The sequence below is a fragment of the Mytilus trossulus genome, chromosome 10 (genome assembly GCF_036588685.1).
Source record: "Mytilus trossulus isolate FHL-02 chromosome 10, PNRI_Mtr1.1.1.hap1, whole genome shotgun sequence".
In the NCBI taxonomy this organism is placed as follows: domain Eukaryota; kingdom Metazoa; phylum Mollusca; class Bivalvia; order Mytilida; family Mytilidae; genus Mytilus; species Mytilus trossulus.
Genome location: NC_086382.1, coordinates 8686956 through 8712990, shown reverse-complemented (window position 1 = coordinate 8712990; position 26035 = coordinate 8686956). Strand labels below are relative to the sequence as shown.

General features: G+C 31.8%; 3 protein-coding genes across 3 annotated transcripts; 2 read left to right on the top strand and 1 right to left on the bottom strand.

The window, feature by feature from the left end:
- The first annotated feature begins 4356 nt into the window (after nucleotides 1–4356).
- On the top strand, nucleotides 4357–6095 carry LOC134687666 (myb/SANT-like DNA-binding domain-containing protein 4). The gene is made up of 3 exons (XM_063548125.1): nucleotides 4357–4624; nucleotides 5089–5302; nucleotides 5861–6095. Exons 1-3 carry the CDS (start codon nucleotides 4357–4359, stop codon nucleotides 6093–6095), a joined length of 717 nt encoding a protein of 238 aa, XP_063404195.1.
- A 1117-nt stretch (nucleotides 6096–7212) lies between these two features.
- Nucleotides 7213–8037, bottom strand: LOC134687665 (putative nuclease HARBI1). The gene has a single exon (XM_063548124.1). The coding sequence runs from the start codon at nucleotides 8035–8037 to the stop codon at nucleotides 7213–7215; it is 825 nt and encodes a 274-aa protein (XP_063404194.1).
- A 1159-nt stretch (nucleotides 8038–9196) lies between these two features.
- Nucleotides 9197–25760, top strand: LOC134687664 (uncharacterized). Its single transcript, XM_063548123.1, has 5 exons — nucleotides 9197–9500; nucleotides 13861–14090; nucleotides 16692–16887; nucleotides 16966–17145; nucleotides 23260–25760. The coding sequence occupies exons 1-5, from the start codon at nucleotides 9197–9199 to the stop codon at nucleotides 25758–25760; spliced, it is 3411 nt and encodes a 1136-aa protein (XP_063404193.1).
- Nucleotides 25761–26035: the final 275 nt, after the last annotated feature.

Below are 26035 nucleotides of genomic sequence, written 5' to 3'. Positions count from 1 at the left end.
ATACATGTATCTCCAGAGTTTAAATTTTGTGATACATACAAAAGTTTTCATAACTGTACAAATAAATATATTCTCTTCCCCGTGTCAAACCAGAAGAAGTATGTATCATAAAAATCTTAAAGCAAATTTGAATCTTATAAAAAAAAATCTTAAAAAAAATAAGTTTTGCTTTAAAAGATAATCAAATTATTATTTATGTTTCTATAAGTATTTTAAAGAAACATTTTGATTCAAATTGTAATTTCAATGGATTTTGTAAAATCCAAAGAAAATTAAACGAGATTTCATTGAATATGATTTTAATATTTATTTTTTTGATTCAATATTTTAAGCAATATTCCAGGCATTCAATAAATCAATATCAAGTTTTAAAAAAAATGTTATTGTATACATTTCAACAGAGACATATAATACAATTGCTCTGATTTCAACAACATTGTATACCCGACAATAAATATCGACAGAGTTATCGGTCCTGAATAGAACTTATATAGTTGGCTATGGTATTTGAAAAAATATAAAAGATAGATAGCAGAGTAAAAAAAATAAATATCACCAAGACAAGATCTACAAAACGACGAATAGTTGCAATCGTCTGAAGACCACTTGTTGGAACAATTGCCTTTGTATATAGAAATAACTGTTGAAAGTATGTTACAAAAGATGTACTTACTTAAGCACGTTCCTGAATAATTAGGATATTTATATTTTTTTTGTCATTCCGTCAATCTATCATTCCACAACAAATAGTAATGTGGACTTTTTTCTAAACGCCTTCGCGTAATTGAGGTGCTTTTTAATACATGTATGTATGTCTATATGAGTTTTAGATCGAGTTTACGCTCAGTTGTGCTCGACTGATTTTTGCGGACATTACTCATACAGGCATTGGACTTTGAAAATTTTAATGCGATAATAACAGTTAGACACACTTTTTATAAACGGCTACTTATATTGAGCTGAATGTATGTGAGTCTATTATGATGTGTTTCAGATTCAGTTTACATTTGGTTCTGCTCGTTTCATTTCTTTATTATGATGATTATGTTATTTATGTATCACAATGTTGTAAACATCATCATGTGTTTCTTGCCAAATTGCAAATAGTAGAGGTATGTTAAGGGTAATAGGTAATGTTGGCTCAGATGTGTTTTTTTATTGTAGGAAACCTGGAATTATATATTGCTACAAAAAAGTAATTGACTTTCTGACCTTATAATTCCACCCAATAATTTGTTTTTACATTGTATACATTAGTGATGTGTAATAAACCTGTATATTTTTCAGTATTGACCATAAAGTAAGAATGGTATAGTTTTCAATTGAAAATCGGAGGGATTTCTGGAATAATGGCGCCTCTTTCGGACGAAGAAGAGAATTATATCAGACTAGCCTTGTTATTGAAAGGAGTGTCACCAAGAGCAGTCCGTACTTTCTTTGACAAGGAATTTCCACCTACTTATCTACCATCAACGTTGAATAAAAACTTGAAAACTCTGAAAAGCTTGTTTAAAAAGAGAATCTTAAACCAAGCTCAGTGGAATCATTTGTTTCCTACAAATGGTACGTATTTTGTATACCGGTATATATCTGCAATATGCCAAGCTCTAATATAAATTGTTTCTAGTCTACAAAATTAAAGTTATTACGCTAACAGAAACAGAAATAGCTTGGGTTTGAGTTGGTTAAAGAACAATTTTTTGTAAAGTCTAATAGCAGACTTATACCTTACAGGACCTACTTATTTTATTGTCTGTTAATTTGTTCTCGTCCTCAATATGCATATTTTTTTTGTCATTGAACGTTGAACAATACATCCATCTATCAATGAATGTATTTCAAAAACAAACAAAATATGATTTATAAAACTTTAAGAAAAATAGCAAATAATGTAAAAATATATCAAAATATAAAAGCAAAGAAGAATGAGAACAATAAACCCTTACAATTTAGCCCTGACAAAAGCAGCATATATAGTACTGATAAAAACAAATGTATATATTTACATAAACTTCTCATTATCTTTATCAACTGTAAATTATGTAAATATAACTATTGTGTAATATATTCATGTAAATATTTTTTTCAACATAATCATTGTAATATATATATTATTCTTGTATTGAGTAAAATTTATTTCTCAATTATTGTATTCACAAACTGTGTGTGGTATATGTTTGTCACAGCTCAGTTTGTAAACAAAGTCACGTTGTTGACCCAAATAATGGCCCGTAAGGCGAGGTCATCTTGTGTAAAAGCTGTATGCATTTCAAACTTGAAAACATCACTGTGTTATATAATTTGCTATAATATCGATACATTAAACATTAAAGATACTGTGTATCTACTTATTGTGATAAAATGTAAACAATATTCAATATGTTTTTATGTAGGATTACTTCTTCTAATAAAAATTGGGAACTACGTAGAAATAATAATGAATTTAGTGTTTAAAGTACAGCAAATCTACCGATAATTATTCACCTGTTGAATATTAAAGTAAACACGCGTGAACTGGTAGAAGAAAGCACAAAATCGATAATTGACACGTTAAATAGATGGGAGTTCCCCAATCATAAACTTACCTTTTAATAAAACAATAATGGCTGATCAAAAACTTCACATCTGTACAGTCAATGCTACGGGACTTCAGCAAACTGAAAAGAGAAAACGACTAATTGAATGGACAAAACAACAAAAATGTGATATTCTTCTAATACAAGAAACACACTTTACTGATAACTCAGAAGAACCTTTAAAAAAAGAGTTTGAAGGTGAATTAATCTTCAGTAATGATCAGAGCAATGCTAGAGGGGTATCTATATGGTTAAAAATTAGGCTTAAACTACAAATTTATCGACTATTATAAAGATAAAGACGACTTCTTCTGATAAATATAGAAATTGACGAAAGCATACTTACAATTGCAAACGTTTATGCACCAAATATTGATAAGCTAAGAAACACTTTTTTAAAACAGTCAAAACTTTTATTGATAAATATAGTCTTGGACAATTGATAATAGGAGGAGATTTTAACGATATTTTATCTGAAAAAGATACAAAAATAAAAATAAAATAATAACATTTGATAAACCAGTCTGCGGACTTAAAACTTTAATTAAATCTTTCAAATTAACAGATATATGGCGTGAAAAAAACAGAGATAAAACTCAGTTCACCTGGTGTAAAAGAAATAAAAACCACAAGAATTGACTACTTGCTTGTTAGTACTGAAATTTAAAAAAAATTGCTCCTCTTGTGATATCAGACCAATTGTTATTCAATACACTGACCATAATAGTGTATCTTTAAAATTACATATATGAAGAAATAATAAAGAACGTGGATACTGGAAACTAAACAGTAGTGTCTTAAACGATGAAATCTACATAAAAATAATATACAATCTCATTAACAACTATAAAATTAAAGCTAACGATTCAAAAAATCTAGCTCTTTTATGGGACACTTTTAAAATAGAGGTTTGAGATTGTACAATTCAGTTCTGTAAATTGAAAGCCTTAAACAAAAAAGATTCAATCAATGTATTAGAAAATCAACTTATACAACAAAACAATGAATTTCATAAAAATAACATCAGAGTTAATGAAACAAATACCTACTTGATTGAAAAAAAAGAGAAAGTAGAACAAGAGTTAGGAAATTTATACAATGCAAAAGTAAAAGGCAATCAAATAAGATCAAGGGTAAAATGGATTGAAGAGGGAGAAAAAAATACTTCTTATTTCTTATGTCTTGAAAAAGCCAGGCAGTGCAAAAAAACATTACTAGATTATATGATGTAAACAATGATATAATTACTGATCAAGAAAAAATACTTAACCTTGAAGTTAACTATTATAAAAATGTATATTCCTCTACTAAACCAGATAGGGAAGATACCATAAAGTACTTTAACGATATTAAAAAATGTCCAAAATTAAGTGATAGTGAAAGTGATATATGTGAAGGAAACATCACAGTGCAGGAATGCACAGATGCAATATTCAAAATGAAACTAAATAAAGCTCCTGGGGCAGTATGCATAAAACATTTTAACTTAAGTATTCCTTAAACTTAGATTAAACTTAGTTAAGCAAAATTCTTAAGTCATATGCACAAAACTACTTAAGTTGGCACTTAGCTCAGGTAACTTTAAATATGAATGTTATCGGAACCTTTCTCTTTTTACCGTATGAACTCAATGAATAAACTCATGATTACAATTTGTTGTTTTGAATGTAACAATGCTTGAATGAACTACGCACGATTTCTTGGGTTGTATATAAGGTTGGGTGTGTTTGAATTCAAATTTAGTATACCTTTAATACACAATCATATGATATCGAACAACATGTCAAAGCGAAAGCCAAATTGGACAGAGAGAGAGAAAAACATTTTGATGGAGGAATACGAGAAGAAACGGCATATGTTAAAGGCAAAATTCTCATCTACTCTGACTTCTGGAGATAGGACAAGAGCCTGGAAAGAAATAGCAAACACAATAAATGCTGGAAATACCGTCCGAAGAAGCACAAAGGACATTCAAAAGAAATGGGATAATATTTGTGCGACTGCAAAAACTGAAGTCTCAGCGTACCGACGCAGTCAAAAACAAACAGGTAGATAATATCTCAAAAATCTATAGCATTTTTTTTTAAAGTATTTCTTGCAGTTGTACGGTGGACGTAAATAGAAAAGACTATAACCTGTAAATACAATACCACGTAGGATGTACATGTATCCTTTGTACGATAGCAAATTATATAGACATTAACATTTTTAGACTCGCTACCCAAACATGTATGCGTTCGCAATTTATCAAATGCTTTTACTTTGACGACCTTTTTGGTTCCAAAAACTGGGATTGATATAAGGAATAAAGTAGCTTTTCGTATTAAATCATGCGTGTTTGTGAGTTATTTACACATAAACTTGAAAACTTACCAACAAAAATTTCATATACCATTTATATATATAATTTTTTTTAATGTTGCATTGATATTGTAGAAATGGAAATTGTGTATATTATTTATAAACAATTTTGCATATTAATGCTATTGTTAAATTTTTTTTATGTTTGTAGGAGGAGGTCCTTGCTCAAATGACATTTCATCAATTTCTCAAAAAGTATGTGACATTCTTGGGGAGGACTCTCCAACTATCTCTGGAATAGAAGGAGGTTTAGACATCGACGAAAAAGATCATGTAAGCGTTTCAAATGAGAACAAAGGACGGTATGAATATTTGCCTGACAGTGAAGATGAAGAAGACATTCCACCCGTTTCAAAGAGACAAAGGTATGCCCTTGTTTTGGTGGGGATATGAATATTACGTTCATGAGAATTTCTTTTTACTTAACTACATTAAAATATGAACCCACTTTGGATGTTTGAAACAAAAATGTCGGTTAGCGTTTCTTCCTCTTCCCAATAAAACATGCAAACAGCTAAGAAAGTGATGCCCCCCCCCCAAAAAAAAAAAAAATTGTTTCAATGAAAGAGTATAATGCCTTTTTAATCAAATTATGACATTGTGAAAACATATATATGTATAACTAAAAAGAAAAAAAAAATAAAAGTCTTCAAAAGAGGGGAAATAAGTTAAATCATTCAATGTTTTGTTCAACTGCAAAAGTACAAAAAAGGGGGGTCCATGCTCATGCTCATATCCATACATCGTATAGTTTTAACTTATATACTTTGGATAACTAAAAATATAACAAAAATCAGATTGTGGCTTCAAAATGTACATTTATATTATATATATCTTTCAATGTTAAATTCGAAAATAGAGTCTTTACAACGAAAGTACAATTCTTCATTAAAACTAATGAAATGAATATCTTCTTTTCACAGAATTTCTCGGGGTACAACGAAAACCAGCAGTGAGGACAGTAACCCATCAGATCCGCTAACAGCATTGCACACGGAGGTGTTGAACCTGGAAAAAGAAAAACTCAATTTACAAATTGAAACACTGAAACTGGAAAAGGAAAAGCTATCAATGGAGAAAAATAAGTTAGCACTGGAAATAAATAAACTCTCTTTTGAAATGAAAACATATGGTATTGATGTTGAAGTACTGAACTGACATAATTAAATTCCACTATTTGCTACATTGGTTTTTTTTTAACGTAAACGGCTTCGGTATATAAAGGCAACAGTAGTATACCGCTGTTCAAAACTCATAAATCCATGGACAAAAAACAAAATCGGGGTAATTGTACTTTCGGTATGTTATGTGTGTGGGTTATAATTAAATCAAATACATGTATGCTACATTCGTAATGTGTGTCTCAAGTCAGGAGCATGTAATTCAGTGGTTATCGTTTGACCATGTCTGTACATGTCTTATTTGTTTTTCGTAAATTCTTTTGTTATAAATCAAACCGTTAGTTTTCTCAATTAAAGTACATATTTGTAAAGCCTACAATACACTTGATTTTTTTTTGTCATAGTTAATAGACATAGGAAGATGTGGTGTGAGTGCCAATGAGACCACTCTCCATCCAAATAAAAATTTATGAAAGTAAATCATTATAGGTCAATGTATGGCCTTCAACACGGAGCCTTGACTCACAACGAAAAAGAAGCTATAAAGGGCCCCAAAATTACTAGTGTAAAACCATTCAAACGGGAAAACCAACGGTCTAATCTATATAAAAAACGAGAAACGAGAAACGACACATCTCTTTATTCTTTTATTGGTTATTTGCTTACGTTAAATTGCAAAGTCAATCTATACAAACTTGTTTTTACAGACAAATCATAAAAATAGGGCTTATACTAGTATTTGCCAAACGGAAGTCGACAGTCACTGATTTTGCATCAATGTGATTGCACAGTGAATATATATAGTTCAAGCAACAAAGTGTGAAACCGGACTGTAATGATTTTAAGTTTGATTGAATTTTTCAATATTGGAACACACATTGATTTCCACTTTTGTGATTTTGACGTTTCAATTGATTATTTAATAGACAAAAACATTCAAGGACTTACTTTCAAAAATGAAGCTCAGTAACACTTTTCCTGATATGGAAACCATTTCCGCCCATTCGATTTTCAACTTCTTCCATGTCATCATCCAGAACATCATCCAAATCAACTCCATTAAGGGGGTTGTTGTTTTTCTTGGCTATGTTATGCAGCACTCCACACGAAATAATAACTTTACATGTAGTTGCTGGAGAAAGCCTTATCTCGCTTTACAGACAATGAAAGCGTCTCATCCATTGACCAATTGTTCGTTCAACAGCACATCTTGTCACCTTATGTGACCTGTTGAAGCGGATTTCTTGTCTAGTTTGTGGGTGAAGATATGGCGTCAACAAAAACTTTTTGCACGGATATCCACTGTCACCAAGTAAATAAGCGCCATGATTGGATTGTTCGAGTTGCATAAATACTCTACTCTCTTTCAAAACTCTAGAGTCATGGGAACTCCCAGGCCATTTCGCTACAATGTTAATGAACTGAGAGTCTGAATTAACTATTACTTGGACATTAATTGAGTGGTAACATTTCCTATTGACAAATTGCTCTTCATGCTGCGAAGGAGCAATAATCCGAACATGTGTGCCGTCAATCAGTCCTAAAACATTGGGAAAATTAGCAACTGCGTAAAATTTAACCTTATTCTCCTCTATTACTTGACCACTTGGAAATTTAATGAATTTAGGGGCTCTTCTGACTAATGCGTTCGAAACTGAGTGAATTGTTCTAGAAACAGTTGCCTGGTCAATATTGAAGGTATCAGCAATAATGTTCTGAAAGGACCCACTAGCATAAAATCTAAGTGCAATAAAAACCTTCAGGACTGGAGGTATTGCATGGTTGCGAAGTGTAGAACTCTCTAAATCTTCTTGTAACAAATCAGTAATCTGCAGAATAGTTTGCCTATCAAAACGAAATCTCTCTACTAATTCCAGATCATCGTACAGATCTAGCGGATTTGTTCTATCTCTAAAGACACGTTCCCTTCTCATAGCCCTTCTTCCTGCTAACAACCGATACCGAGCGATGTGAAACATATTGTATTTGAACAACATAAAGTATGAGTTTATTTATATAGAAAACATGAACAAAGGGAATGAAAGAAAAGACATAAGCATGCATTCAATGGGTGCCAAAATAGTGAACTCTATTCTCAGTATTATGTTGTTCCATCGGGGGAATATGAAAAACAAAGACTGGATGAAATAACATAAGTATCCTTGTATCCCCCCTTTTATGTATGATGAATATACATATTGGCAATATAACTATTTAATATCCTGCAATTAATGATGTTGAAGTAAAATATTTTTTGACATACCACACACTTATAACTGATGTTAATCAAATTTCTTGAACTTTAAGGTACCTCCATAGCTGCCTTAAACTTAAGTAGGATCTTAGGTGTTTTCTAAGTTTAATGAGTTTTATGCATACCACTTAAGTTTTGGGAGAGGGGCTTAAACCAACTAAGATTTTACTAAGGAAATACTTAGTTTAAGATTGTTTATGCATACGACTTAGATAAAAAGGGCGGAGTTTCCTTAACTTAAGTGTTTACTAAGGAAAATCTTAACTTAAGTAGCTTTATGCATACGGGCCCTGGTCTAGATGGACTTAATGTTGAATTTTGCAGAAAATGTTTGGAAAAAATAAAAGATTTAATTGTATCAGTATTCAATTTTGGCCATAAAAAAGGAGAATTGTCAACTTCACAAAAAAAAACGGAGCACCAATATATAAAAAAGAAGATCCACTTTCTTTAAATAATTATCGTCTAATAACTCGTTAAATTATGATGTAAAATTGTTAGCTTATGAACTAGCTCAAAGATTAAAACAAGTTTTAACAAAAATAATTCATACTGACTAAAAAGGTTATATAAAAAATAGATACATAGGCTTGAATATTAGACAAATACAAGATATAATTGATTACTCAGAGAAATTTAAAGTAGATGGAGCAATACTTTTTGTTGATTTTTCCAAGGCATTTGACTCCCTTGAACGGAACTTTATGTCAGAAACCTTAGTAAAATTTGGTTTTAAAAGTAGTTTCATAAGATGGATTCAAACAATGTACACAGACATAAAAGGTTGTATACTCAACAATGGTTGGGTGTCCAGCAGTTTTAATATTTTTCGCGGAATTCGACAAGGATGTCCAATGTTGGACTTCGTATTAGTAGTTGAAATTATGGCAATTAAACTAAGACAAGATAATAATCTCAAAGGCTTAGAGGTGAAATTAGATGGTAGAAACTGCTCACTAAAAATATGGCAATTTGCAGATGATACAACACTATTTCTTAAATCACCAAAAGATGTTAGTTTAGCAATGAATATAATTGAAACTTTTGGAAGTTTATCAGGATTACAATTTAACAGAAATAAAACAGAAGGATTTTGGTTAGGAAAACTTAAACATAGCAGAGATAAATTTGAAAGCATAAATTGGAAAACAGATAACATTAAAAGTCTTGGCTTCACTTTAAAATTTGGTTATAACAATCAAGACGGTCAAAAACTAAACACTGATAAACAGCTAAAAAAATGTGAAAAAATTATATCAAACTGGAAGAAAAGAAATTTAACATTAATAGGTAAAATAGAAGTAGTAAAATCATTATTTTTTCCAAATTTAACCTATATTGCATCAAACATGTACATCCCAAAGGAAATAATACAAAAGTTTAAAACTCTAGTATATAATTTTATATGGAATGGGGAAAAAGATCAAATTAAACGTGCAACCCTTTGTAAAGACTATTTAGAAGGTAGGTTAAAAATGATCGATATAGATCTGTATCTCAAACCACTTCAATCACGCTGGATTTTAAAACTTAAACAAAATTCTGGTGAAAATTGGTCAAGCATACCCCAAGTTTACTTAAACAAATTTGGTAAAAACCTTTTGATATTTCAAATGAACATTAAAAATGTTAATATAATAGACAAAAAAATATTTAAATCTCTTCTTGAGTTCTATCAGCAATTGATTAAAACTTGGATTAATGTTAAGGGATGACAGACAAAGACCCCACAAACATTTCTAGACATAAGAAAGCAGATTTTATGGGGTAATCATAACATACAAACAAAAGGAAAATACTTATTATTTACTAAATGGATTGAACAGAATATTTTGTATGTAAATTACATACTTGATGAAAAATGTTATATATCAAAAAATAAAATATTAACCAAAATAAAAGATAAACGTGATTGGATTCTAGCATTATCGTTATTAAAGAAAGCTATTCCAAAACATTGGCAGAATATTTTAAAGCAAGAAAGCTCATTTAAAACAAAAGTAAATATAAAGAATACAAAAATTCTGCAAATACTACTCAATCATAATATTCATCAAGAAATGAGTAATAAAGAAATATATTCAATACTATTTGTCCCGCATAAACAAGAAAAACCTGTATGTTTTCTAAAGTGGGAAAGAATCTTTGAAGAAAATTTAAATATAGAATTCAAAAGCACTCTTGATTTTATATTTAATTACCTAGATAACAACAAATTTAAAATGTTTAAATAGAAATAACTCCACTTCATCCTTCAATACAATGAATTGCTAGTTCAGTGGAAAGTATTAAAAAAACAATTCTTGTATTTTTTGCAAAGAAATTGAAAACTATAAACATTTTTTTATTACATGCCCGTATAATAATACTTACTGGCAAGAAATATATAAGCTATTACTTTATCTTCAAATAGATAGACACATTCTACAGATAGAAAATTTAATAACTGGCTATAAAATAGCAGATAAAAATATTCTGACATAAATACCCTGATAACAGTTATATTTTTTTCCATATATAAGGCACATTAGGTTTCAAACAAAAAAGAAACAAAGATAGAAATCTTTAAAATTTTCAAAAAGGAAATATACGACATAATAAAATTAAATGCGATAAGAAACATTGAAACCGGAAAAATGTTAATAAAGACGTCAACATATTGTAACCTGTAAGTACAAGTATTACTGGTTGACAAATCAACATATTGCATCGAACATGTACATTCCAAAGGAAATGTGGTAAAATCATTTACTAAATTTTATCATCGGTATAAAGACATCATTCTTAAATATAGCTCAACATGCAGACTTCTAATACGTTCGGGTATTTCACATCCAATTTTTTATGAAAATATTCTTTATAAAGCACAAAGGTGTCAGTATTCACCTCAGAAACTTACAAAACCTTTGAATAGACTTATTAAGAAGGGATATAATTACGATACTGTTGTGAAGTCATTAAAGATTGCATATTTTAGCGTTAATATTGAGTCACTGATAAGGTCTTTGCATCGGAACTAAACACATTTATTCTAAAAACAGTTGTTGGCATGACACGGGTTATGTTCTTCTCATATATGTTATGATACTAAACCCCTAACGGTAAGGATTGTGCCTGATGTTCATATGATGAAATCATAATCTTTCAGTCAGATTAATTGAAGTCTGGAGCTGGCATGTCAGTTAACTGCTAGTAATCTGTTGTTATTTATGTATTATTGTCATTTTGTTTATTTTCTTTGGTTACATCTTCTGACATCAGACTCGGACTTCTCTTGAACTGAATTTTAATGTACGTATTGTTATGCGTTTACTTTTCTACATTGAATAGAGGTATAGGGGGAGGGTTGAGATCTCACAAACATGTTTAACCCCGCCGCATTTTTGCGCCTGTCCCAAGTCAGGAGCCTCTGGCCTTTGTTAGTCTTGTATTATTTTAATTTTCGTGTCTTGTGTACAATTTAGAAATTAGTATGGCGTTCATTATCACTGGACTAGTATAAATTTGTTTAGGGGCCAGCTGAAGGACGCCTCTGGGTGCGGGAATTTCTCGCTTCATTGAAGACCTGTTGGTAACCTTCTGCTGTTGTTTTTTATTTGGTCGGGTTGTTGTCTCGTTGACACATTCACCATTTCCATTCTCAATTTTATATGCTAATTAAGGGACGACCATTTGATATTCTGGGGGGGGGGGATTTTGAAAATAAATAACTCAGCCTTGATAATCTCAAAAATAAATGGTTTGCTCTGTGGTAGTTTGAAAATAAATTACCTGACTTGCAATGTATTGAAAATAAATAACTCAGCAGGTCTTATCAAAAGCATGAGATGGCACCAGATTCTTCATAAATTCGTCTTTTTCCCCAAAAAAATTCTGGAAACACTTCCTATTTTTTTAATAACAAAAGTATAAATATTATTCAAATAAACTTGAAATGTCTGAAAATTGGTTTCATTTAACTTGAGGTATATTGTCTCAGGAAACCTTACCTCACTTTTATTTTAACAGGGCCGTAACTACATTGAAACAAATGCCTCATGTAGGAAATTTCAAAACCAAACGCTTGTCTTCATATCAAGTTGTGTTCACGGCCAGTGCTTTGCATAAAGCAAGTTATGTTTTCCCTCAGAGGTAGCCTTGATTTTCGGGATCAATGTTTCTTATCTATTTGTCTTGTGTTCATTGATTGCCCGTCTGTTTTTTGTTAGTCTTGCATTTCTTTTGTAATCTAGTAGTTTTGTTATGAACTTAATAAGTTTAAAAATTAGCAGCCACAGACTTAACTATGTGAATTCCATTTTTGCTTTATCATGCACATTGATCTTTTGATGTTTTCCCTAGAAACTTAAGTCTTACACTGAATTTATACATTTTGCTTTGAGACTAAAATATTGTAAACAAATATTAAAACAAAACCAGCATTTTCAGATTAAATAATGATTTAGGGAACACCCAGAAAGCATGCTTTCGCATCATTTGTTATATAGCTTCTTGGGCCTTCAGTGGCTCCAAAACCCTTCAAATAAAAAATTTGCCTCGCTCCGTTCGGCTAAATATGTTTGCCAATACTTTTAAAAGAGGCTAGTTAAAATAAAACTTTAATACTATGTATGTATATATATGCAATGCATGTATATGCAGTTGGGAATATAAAAGATTCATTTCTGCAGAGGATGATGATTAATTGTGATTAAATGGTACATAATGATTTGACTATAAATGTATTATTTATAATAAACAAATCATTTAAAAATTGCATGTTTTCGAATATTATAAATTTAGTTGTAAAAAATGAATAATCAGTCCCTTGCTTTAATGAAAATGAAAAACAACTTTTTTCAATAGTGCAGAAAATGAATAATCTGACCTCTTAGTTTACAAAAATGAATAACCGATCAAAAACAAATCCTCCTGCCCCCCCCCCCCCCCCCCCCGAATATCAAATGGTCGTCCCTTTACCTTGGCCTAGTCTAAATAATATACCACGAGGTGCCAAAAAAAAAAATGCATCGCAAATAACCTATTGATTTGAGTTTAACATAATTATTCGCTTACCTATATGTTTATTTTGATGAATAAACGTGACCAAGCATGTAAGCTAGGAAAAATAAATCCTTAATATCATAATATAAAAGAATAAGTTAGGCTAACTCCAATACACAGTTAACCTGTGAGAAAGTAAACACACATAATATAATAACAAAACGGTACGGCGTAGATCCGTAACTTTTCCCGATTTTTGAACAGACACACACAAAAAAATAAAAAATGAATGAATCTATTTGTATTGATATTTATTTATATAATGTATTATGTTTAATTGTAAAATACTAACATTAATATAATATTTTATTATATATTCTCCCTGGATGTATAATAATTGATATAAAGGGATACTTAGCCTAATGCTGTAAGCTAGGTAAATTGTTAAACAGCATTTAGTGCAATAAAGATGATTTAATTGTTTAAAAAAAAATGAATGTAATTACAAGTCACATTTACTCGGGTGAACTCATGACTGTTGACGTTCAATATCTTGTTGTTACAGGTGTACCTGATTCCAAAACTTTTGATGTAACGTTGATGATCTGTTTGATAAGAAACTTGACATCTGTCATTCCTCCAATTAATGGATTTGATAAGCTACCACTACCTGGGGAGACAACTACAGGATCTGATCTTGCAAGAATTAAATGGTACAGAAATATATTAGCTCATCATGATAGTAACACCATGTCAACATGTGATTTTAATACAGCATGGGCATGTGTAGCAGATGTAAGTACATTCTTAATAAAATAATAATGTCGTATAATGGCGTACCTAGCAATAATAGGTCTGCACAATTTCAGCAATGAGCAAAACCCATACAATAAAGTAAACAATAAAAATACAAGGCATGATGAACACAATGTTAAAAAGAAAACCATTTATTAATGAAACAACAAACGAAAAAAAGTTTGTAGACAGCAATCACCGAAAACCAATAATTGACAGCTCCTGATTTGGGATAGATATGTAGAGATTGTGGTATTGTTAAACATGTTTGTGAGCACTCAACACATCTCTAACCTGTGACAGTAGTATAAAAGAGAGGCAAAAGATACCAAAGGGACATTCAAACTCATAAGTCGAAAATGAACCAACAAAGCCATGACAAAAAACGGAACAACCATGTAATGTATGTAACAGAATAAAATAACATCAAAAAAAAATTAAATTTAAAATAAGTTGAAAAGGGCTTGACTCATCAGACAGACACAACAAAAATCTGGTAAGAGTAAAGAAAAAAAGCACATCGAAAAGTACATACAGTTACTGACAACTTATACTAATAAACTAATACATGAAATATATCCTGCTTCCCAGACTAAGATATCAATCAGTACAAATCATCCAGTAGATTTAGTGCATAGACATCATCTTATTAAAAATTGGTCACAATTGCAATTAGTTGACTCAAATGTTGGCATATTTTTATACAACCGCAAAAATTGAATTTTTTTTTGGTCGTATATTGGTATCACGTTGGCGTCGTCATCTGCGTCGTCGTCGTCTGAATACTTTAAGTTTTCGCACTCTATTTCTTTGGTAAAAGTCAATAGAAATCTATGAAATTTTGACACAAGGTTTATGACCACAAAAGGAAGGTTGGGATTGATTTTTGGAGTATTGGTTCCAACAGTTAAGGAATAAGGGGCCAAAAAAGGGCCCAAAAAAGCATTATTCTTCGTTTTCGCACAATAACTTTAGTATAAGTAAATAGAAATCAATGACATTTATACACAAGGTAAATATGACCACAAAAGGAAGGTTGGGATTGATTTTGGGAGTTGAGGTCCCAACAGTTTAGGAATTAGGGGCCAAAAACGGGCCCAAATAAGCATTATTCTTGGTTTTCGCACCATAACTTTAGTATAAGTAAATAGAAATCTATGAAATTTAAACACAAGGTTTATGACCTTACAAGGAAGGTTTGGTTTGTTTTTGGAAGTTTTGGTCCCAACAGTATAGGAATAAGGGGCCCAAAGGGTCCAAAATTGAACTTTGTTTGATTTCATCAAAAATTGAATAATTGGGGTTCTTTGATATGCCGAATCTAACTGTGTATGTAGAATCTTAATTTTTGGTCCCGTTTTCAAATTGGTCTACATTAAGGTCCAAAGGGTCCAAAATTAAACTTAGTTTAATTTTAACAAAAATTGAATCATTGGGGTCCTTTTATATGCTGAATCGAAAAATGTACTTAGATTTTTGATTATTGGCCCAGTTTTCAAGTTAGTCCAAATCAGGGTCCAAAATTAAACTTTGTTTGATTTCATCAAAAATTGAATAATTGGGGTTCTTTGATATGCCAAATCTAACTGTGTATGTAGATTCTTAATTTTAAGTCCCGTTTTCAAATTGGTCTACATTAAGGTCCAAAGGGTCCAAAATAAAACTTAGTTTGATTTTAACAAAAATTGAATCCTTGGGGTCTTTTTATATGCTGAATCGAAAAATGTACTTAGATTTTTGATTATTGGCCCAGTTTTCAAGTTAGTCCAAATCAGGGTCCAAAATTAAACTTTGTTTGATTTCAACAAAAATTAAATAATTGGGGTTCTTTGATATGCCAAATCTAACTGTGTATGTAGATTCTTAATTTTTGGTCCCGTTTTGTAATTGGTCTATATAAAGGTCCAAAGGGTCCAAAATTAAACTTAGTTTGATTTTAACAAAAAAAATTCTTGGGCCTCTTTGATATGCTGAATCTAAACATGTACTTAGATTTTTGATTATGGACCCAGTTTTCAAGTTGGTTCAAATCAGGATCCAAAATTATTATATTAAGTATTGTGCAATAGAAAGAAATTGTCAATTGCACAGTATTCAGCAATAGCAAGAAATCTTCAATTGCACAGTATTGTGCAATAGCAAGAAGTTTTCAATTGCACAGTATTGCACAATAGCAAGAAATCTTCAATTGCACAGTATTGTGCCATAGCAAATATTTTCAATTGCACAGTATTGTGCAATAGCAAGAAATATCTAATTGCACAATATTGTGCAATAGCAAGAAATCATTAGACCACATTCATTCTGTGTCAGAAACCTATGCTGTGTCAACTTTTTAATCACAATCCAAATTTAGAGCTGAATCTAGCTTGAATGTTGTGTCCATACTTGCCCCAACTGTTCAGGGTTCAACCTCTGCGGTCGTATAAAGCTGCTCCCTGTGGAGCATCTGGTTTTATTTCTCATCCTGGGACAAATATTTCCTGAGGTTATTTTCATCATGATTATATTTAAAATCTATACCTGACCCAAAATAATTACTACTTATTAATAAAGATTGCAGCTCTGTTTATTGTAGCTCTTTGAAATATTTATTTACAGGCTGTAAGTCGATTGGGTGGTGTGTCAATAAATCAAGAGTGTCAAGAGCTAAAGGTGAAAATTTTAGATCAGTCCAACCAGGAAATTATGCTGGAAATCAAACAATCACAGGAAGAATTGAAGGAACTTAGACGAACAATGGACATTGAAAACTCAACCATAAGGGAAAATCTTAGAGATTTGCAAGATTCCCACAGTATATTGCAAACATAACACTCAAGAGCTACACATAATCTAAGAGATCTGCAAGATTCCCACACTTCTTTACAAGCAGAGCACTCAAGCACTACCAAAAATCTGATAGATCTGAAGGATTCCCATAGTACTTTACAAACAGAGCACTCAAGCACTACGAGAAATCTGGTAGATCTGAAGGATTCCCATAGTACTTTACAAATTGAACACTCAAAAGTCACAGAGATTTTAAAAGACCCAGTACCATGGAACATAAGAGGTGTATATTATAATAGTATTACTAGAAGATATAAGGTAGTACTATAATGGTTATTCATTGGTCCTTATACAAACAGCTTCTTGAAATTCTTCTATATTTTCCATGTTATCTATTTTTAAATCCAGTAAAATTTAGAAAATATTACCTGATTACGTCATTGTATGTTGGATTTATCATAAATATTAGGAGGTAAAAATAATACTCTGAAATAATATAAGCAATTGAATTTTGTTTTTGCAAGAATCATTCTTAGCGTATTTACATGTAGTTTAGATAGTTTAGCTGAACATGTTCCAGGCATAAATCAAAACAGGAAAGACATTTAGATGCTTAACAATGCAAACAAGGTAGATAGAGTCAACTTAGTTAAGACAAGGATATTAACATGATTAAATAGCTGAATTATTTTGTATCATTTAGTAAAAATGCTAAAAACCCTAGATGTTTTTTTTATAGTACAAATTAGATCAGCTATTTGGAGTAATAATAATAATCGGGTAATTCCATAGTCCTTATATAATTACCATGTGTCAATTCAAAAGATCATACCATATGTCAAATCAGCTGTCCATACCTTATGTCAAGTCAATTGTCCATACCATATGTCAAATCAGCTGTCCATACCATATGTCAAGTCAATTGTCAATACCATATGTCAAGTCAATTGTCCATACCTTATGTCAAGTCAATTGTCCATACCTTATGTCAAGTCAATTGTCTATACCATATGTCAAGTCAATTGTCAACACCATATGTCAAGTCAATTGTCCATACCATATGTCAAGTCAATTGTCCATACCATATGTCAAGTCAATTGTCCATACCATATGTCAAGTCAATTGTCAACACCATATGTCAAGTCAAATGTCCAAACCTTATGTCAAGTCAATTGTCCATACCTTATGTCAAGTCAATTGTCAACACCATATGTCAAATCAGCTGTCCGTACCATATGTCAAATCAGCTGTCCATACCTTATGTCAAGTCAATTGTCAATAACATATGTCAAGTCAGCTGTCCATACCATATGTCAAGTCAATTGTCAATATCATATGTCAAGTCAGCTGTCCATAACTTATGTCAAGTCAATTGTCAATAACATATGTCAAGTCAGCTGTCCATACCATATGTCAAATCAGCTGTCCATACCTTATGTCAAGTCAAATGTCCATACCTTATGTCAAGTCAATTGTCCATACCATATGTCAAGTCAATTGTCCATCCCATATGTCAAGTCAATTTTCCATACAATATGTCAAGTCAATTGTCCATACCATATGTCAAGTCAATTGTCCATACCATATGTCAAGTCAATTGTCAACACCATATGTCAAGTCAAATGTCCATACCTTATGTCAAGTCAATTGTCCATACCTTATGTCAAGTCAATTGTCAACACCATATGTCAAATCAGCTGTCCATACCATATGTCAAATCAGCTGTCCATACCTTATGTCAAGTCAATTGTCAATAACATATGTCAAGTCAGCTGTCCATACCATATGTCAAGTCAATTGTCAATATCATATGTCAAGTCAGCTGTCCATACCTTATGTCAAGTCAATTGTCAATAACATATGTCAAGTCAGCTGTCCATACCATATGTCAAGTCAATTGTCAATACCATATGTCAAGTCAGCTGTCCATACCTTATGTCAAGTCAATTTCCAATAACATGTCAAGTCAGCTGTCCATACCATATGTCAAGTCAATTGTCAATACCATATGTCAAGTCAATTGTCAATACCTTATGTCAAGATAGCTGTCCATACCTTATGTCAAGTCAATTGTCAATACCATATGTCAAGTCAATTGTCAACACCATATGTCAAATCAGATGTCCATACCTTATGTCAAGTTAATTGTATCATTTAGTAAAAATGCTAAAAACCCTAGATGTTTTTTTTATAGTACAAATTAGATCAGCTATTTGGAGTAATAATAATAATCGGGTAATTCCATAGTCCTTATATAATTACCATGTGTCAATTCAAAAGATCATACCATATGTCAAATCAGCTGTCCATACCTTATGTCAAGTCAATTGTCCATACCATATGTCAAGTCAATTGTCCATACCATATGTCAAGTCAATTGTCAACACCATATGTCAAGTCAAATGTCCCTACCTTATGTCAAGTCAATTGTCCATATCTTATGTCGTCAAATCAGCTGTCCATACCATATGTCAAATCAGCTGTCCATACCTTATGTCAAGTCAATTGTCAATAACATATGTCAAGTCAGCTGTCCATACCATATGTCAAGTCAATTGTCAATATCATATGTCAAGTCAGCTGTCCATACCTTATGTCAAGTCAATTGTCAATAACATATGTCAAGTCAGCTTTCCATACCATATGTCAAGTCAATTGTCAATACCATATGTCAAGTCAGCTGTCCATACCTTATGTCAAGTCAATTGTCAATACCATATGTCAAGTCAGCTGTCAACACCATATGTCAAATCAGCTGTCCATACCTAATGTCAAGTCAAATGTCCATACCTTATATCAAGTCAATTGTCCATACTATATGTCAAGTCAATTGTCCATACCATATGTCAAGTCAATTGTCCATACCATATGTCAAGTCAATTGTCCATACCATATGTCAAGTCAATTGTCCATACCATATGTCAAGTCAATTGTCCATACCATATGTCAAGTCAATTGTCCATACCATATGTCAAGTCAATTGTCAACACCATATGTCAAGTCAAATGTCCATACCTTATGTCAAATCAATTGTCAATACCTTATGTCAAGTCAGCTGTCCATACATTATGTCAAATCAGCTGTCCATACCTTATGTCAAGTCAATTGTCAATAACATATGTCAAGTCAGCTGTCCATACCTTATGTCAAGTCAATTGTCAATAACATATGTCAAGTCAGCTGTCCATACCATATGTAAAGTCAATTGTCAATATCATATGTCAAGTCAGCTGTCCATACCTTATGTCAAGTCAATTGTCAATAACATATGTCAAGTCAGCTGTCCATACCATATGTCAAGTCAATTGTCAATACCATATGTCAAGTCAGCTGTCCATACCTTATGTCAAGTCAATTTCCAATAACATGTCAAGTAAGCTGTCCATACCATATGTCAAGTCAATTGTCAATACCATATGTCAAGTCAATTGTCAATACCATATGTCAAGTCAATTGTCAATACCATATGTCAAGTCAGCTGTCCATACCTTATGTCAAGTTAATTGTCAATACCATATGTCAAGTCAATTGTCAACACCATATGTCAAATCAGCTGTCCATACCTTATGTCAAGTCAATTGTATCATTTAGTAAAAATGCTAAAAACCCTAGATGGTTTTTTTATAGTACAAATTAGATCAGCTATATGGAGTAATAATAATAATCGGGTAATTCCATAGTCCTTATATAATTACCATGTGTCAATTCAAAAGATCATTTCATATGTCAAATCAGCTGTCCATACCTTATGTCAAGTCAATTGTCCATACCATATGTCAAGTCAATTGTCCATACCATATGTCAAGTCAATTGTCAACACCATATGTCAAGTCAAATGTCCATACCACATGTCAAGTCAATTGTCCATACCTTATGTCAAGTCAATTGTCAACACCATATGTCAAATCAGCTGTCCATACCATATGTCAAATCAGCTGTCCATACATTATGTCAAGTCAATTGTCAATAACATATGTCAAGTCAGCTGTCCATACCATATGTCAAGTCAATTGTCAATATCATATGTCAAGTCAGCTGTCCATACCTTATGTCAAGTCAATTGTCAATAACGTATGTCAAGTCAGCTGTTCATAACATATGTCAAGTCAATTGTCAATACCATATGTCAAGTCAGCTGTCCATACCTTATGTCAAGTCAATTTCCAATAACATGTCAAGTCAGCTGTCCATACCATATGTCAAGTCAATTGTCAATACCATATGTCAAGTCAATTGTCAATACCATATGTCAAGTCAGCTGTCCATACCTTATGTCAAGTCAATTGTCAATACCATATGTCAAGTTAGCTGTCCATACCATATGTCAAGTCAATTGTCTTACCATCTTACCATACATCAAATTGTTTGTCTTAACCATATGTTATGTCATATACCAAGTCAATTATCTATACCTAATATCAATGCACTTGGCTATACAATAAGTCAAGTCACTTTGCCTTTCTTTATGTCATGTCAATTATCTTTACTATATACCAAAATCAATTAATATATGTCTAACCAAATTGTCCGTACCATATGTCAAGTCAGTTGTATATATCTAATGTCAAGCTACTTGGCCATATCATATGTCAAGTCAATTATCTATACCTTATGCCAATTCATTTATTATGTCAAACCAGTGGTCTATACCATATGTCAAGTATATTTTCCTCTTTGTATATCAAACCAATTGTCCGTCACATCTGTCAAGTAAACTGTCTATACCATATGTCAAACCAATTGTCCATATCTTATGCCAAGCCAGTTTTCAATACCTAATGTCTAGCCACTTGGCTATACCATATGTCAAGTCAATTATCTCATTGAGATGTCTAGTCAATTATATATATACCATATGCCATATGAATTATTATTTGAAACCAATTATCCATACAATATGACATACCAATTGTTTATACCTCATGTCACGCTTCTTGGCTATATCATAATGTGAAGTCAATTGTTTATAAATGATGATGATTCCATAGTCAATACCATATGCCAAGACAATTGTCATTACGCATTTGGCAAGATTTTTAACAGTTATTCATCATTTAGGTGCACCCATTACGACCCTCGTATGTCTAGTAAAACTGGCTTTATATAATCTAATGCCATTTAGCTACACATATGTCAAGTCAAATGTCTAAACCTATTTTCAAACCACTTGGCTTTACCATATGTCAAGTCAATTGTCTATACATAATATCAAGCCACTTGGCTATGGATATCATATGTCAAGTCAAATATCTGTTTTGTATGTCAAGTCAATTAATTGTTTGACAAGTCAATTATCAAGATCATATTCCAAGCCAATGATTATGTCAAACTAATTGTGTATACCATATGTCAAGTCAAATGTCTACACCATGAGTCATATCAGTTGTCTATACCATATATCAATTTAATTGATTATACCAGACATCAAATTAATTGTCCATAACATATGTAAAGATAATTATCTAAACTACATGTGAAGTCAATTGTCCAAACCATATGTCAATATAATTATCAATACCATATCATATGTCAAGTCAATTATCTATACCCTATAGATGTTGTGTCAACCATCTGTACCATATGTCAAGTGAAATGACTATACCATATGTTAAGTCAATTGTCGATAACATATCAACAATATAAGTCATATCAGTTATATGTATGACATGTTTAATGTTTTTTCAATGTATACCATATGTCAAGCAAATTGTTCATGCCATATGTCAAGTCAATTATCCATTCCATATGTCAAGTCAATTATCCATTCCATATGTCAAGTAAATAGTCCATACCATATGGCATGGCAATTGTCTGTATGACATTTATTAAGCAAATTGTAATATGTCAAACCTATTTCCAGTGCATATCATAGGTCAAGCCTTTGTCTATACCATAGGTTGAGCCATTTGTCTATACCGTAGGTCAAGCCCCTTTTCTACACCGTATTCAAGCCTTTTGTCTATACCAATTTTCAAGCAAATTATCAATACGTATGTCAAGCCTTTTGCCTAAATACTTAGCATTCATAGGTCAAGCCTTTTGTCCATACCATATGTCTAGCCCTTTGTTCATACCATATGTCTAGCATTTTGTCTATACCATTTGACAAGCAAATTGTTCACACCGTATGTCAAGCCTTTTACCTATACATAGCATAGATAGATCAAGCCTTTTGTTATACTGTATGTCAAGCCTTTTATCTATACATAGCATGGATAGATCAAGCCTGTTGTTTATAACATATGTCAAGCCTTTATCCTATACATAGCATGGATAGATCAAGTATTTTGTTTATACCGTATGTCAAACAAATTTTCTTTATCATATATGTCAAACATTCCAGAACTTTTATCTTAAAAAATAAGTATTCAAAAAATTGTCAATTCTTCTTTTTCAGAACTAATTAATGAGGAATTAGAGAACTGGAAAGAAGATGACAAAATATTTATAGAAACAAACGGAGCAAAATGTGTATTAAAGTGCATTAAAGAAAATGGTTGTGTTGTTGTCACAGCAAGTTCTGGTACCGGGAAAACATCATTGGTGCGCCACGTAGCTTTACAGATGCATAATGAAGGCTATGAGATTTTACCAGTATCAAATCCTAAGGAAATCATCAAGTGGTACAATCCAATTAAAAAAATATTGTTTGTAGTGGATGATTTTTGTGGAACATACAATTTAAATCCAATGAAGTTTGAAAACTGGAAAAATATGACGGAAAAAATTAAAACATTAGTAGAAAAGAAACAAGTGAAGTTAATTATGTCTTGTAGACTACAGGTATACAAAGATAGGCAAATGGAATCGTTGTCATTCTTTCAAGCATGTGAATGCAATCTTCAGTCTGCCGATTTGTGTTTATCTAAAACAGAAAAACAATGCATTGCTGAATTTTACCTGAAAACAAACGCTTCTGATATCAGTGATTTGTATGACATGTTTGACTGTTTTCCTCTTTTGTGTCAATTGTACAGCAAAAATCCAAAACTGAACATAGTAAATTTCTTTACAAATCCATTTACAGTTTACAAAGAAGAGATAGATAAATTACAGACAGAGGGAGCACAGGTCAAATACTGTGCACTTGCTCTATGTGTCATGTTTAACAATCAGTTGAAGGAAGAATGGCTTACTGAACATGTAGATGAAAACATCAAAACAATTATAAAGAACACATATCAAGCATGTAAAATGGTTGCAGGGACGTCACGATTGGTTTTACGTGATGAGCTTGATTCACTCACACATACATACATCAGAAAGGATGGTGAAGTATACAGAACTATACATGATAAACTATTTGACTTTCTTGCTTTTTACTTTGGCAGTGTGATGATTTATTGTTTAATTAAAAATGCTAACAGTCGTTTTATTCGTGAAAGGTTTTCATTTGAAAGAAAAAGCAAAAATGATGAATTTACAATTATTGTACCAACGAGATATCAGCAAGGGTATATAAACAGAATGGTAGATGACTGGTCAATAGGAAAGGTACAAGATGTTTTCTGTAACATCAACATGGACAATTGTATCTTCAGAACACGATTCCTTCTACATATAAAAGACTTGGCAATATCACAACAAAAACAATTGTCCAGTTCATATGACATTGATAACAATAGTACTCCATTGATACAATGTTGTTTTAAAGGCGATATTGATTTAGTTAAATGGTGTCTATGTCATTGTACCAGTCATGTTAACCATTGTCGTAATACTGATAAAGTATCACCTCTTTACATATCATCTGCATATGGATATATTGAAGTAGTTAAGATGTTAATAAACAATAAGGCAGACATTAATAACTGTAGAGATACTGGAGAATCACCTCTGTACATTGCTTGTCAGAATGGACATACTGAAGTAGTTCAGATGTTAATAAACAATAAGGCAGACATTAATAAGTGTAGAGATACTGGAGTATCACCTGTGTACATTGCTTGTTATAAAGGACATACTGACGTAGTTAAGATGTTAATAAACAATAAGGCAGACATCAATAAGTGTAGTGATACTGGAGAATCACCTCTGTACTTTGCTTGTTATAAAGGACATACTGACGTAGTTAAGATGTTAATAAACAATAAGGCAGACATTAATACGTGTGATAATGAAGAGTGTTCACCTCTGTACATTGCTTGTTATAATAGACAAACTGAAGTAGTTAAGATGTTAATAAACAATAAGGCAGACATTAATAAGTGTAGACATACTGGAGCATCACCTCTGTACGTTGCTTGTTATAATAGACATACTGAAGTAGTTAAGATGTTAATAAACAATAAGGCAGACATTAATAAGTGTAGAAATACTGGAGCATCACCTCTGTACGTTGCTTGTCAGAATGGACATACTGACGTAGTTAAGATGTTAATAAACAATAAGGCAGACATTAATAAGTGTAGTGATACTGGAGAATCACCTCTGTACATTGCTTGTTATAAAGGACATACTGACGTAGTTAAGATGTTAATAAACAATAAGGCAGACATTACTAAGTGTGATAACGAAGAGTGTTCACCTCTGTACATTGCTTGTTATAATAGACATACTGAAGTAGTTAAGATGTTAATAAACAATAAGGCAGACATTAATAAGTGTAGAAATACTGGAGCATCACCTCTGTACATTGCTTGTCAGGAAGGACATACTGACGTAGTTAAGATGTTTATAAACAATAAGGCAGACATTAATAAGTGTAGAGATACTGGAGAATCCCCCATATTTATAGCATGTTATAAAGGTCATGCAGAGATTGTTGAATTTTTATTGAAGCATAAAGCAGACTGTAACCATAAATGGAAAGGACTTACACCATTAGGTATTGCTAAAAGAGAAAACCATACAAATCTTGTTCATTTATTGGAGAGATGGAACAAACAATCAATATAATTATAATGCATAGCAGTGGTTTAAGGACAGTAATCAGAACACTATAAATTGTAAAACACTTGCTTCAAGTTTTTATTTCGCAATATTAAAATAATGCAATGTTAATTAACTTCTCATGTCGATTTATGTCAGCATTGATTGTACAGTTTTTTAAATGAAATATCCTGCCAATCACAAGATTGAAGGAGATGTTGGGTATTAGTTATTGCACACGATCAACCAAACGACATTGATTGTCTCTGGTGTATTCAGTCTTTTTTAGGCATCAGCATCCT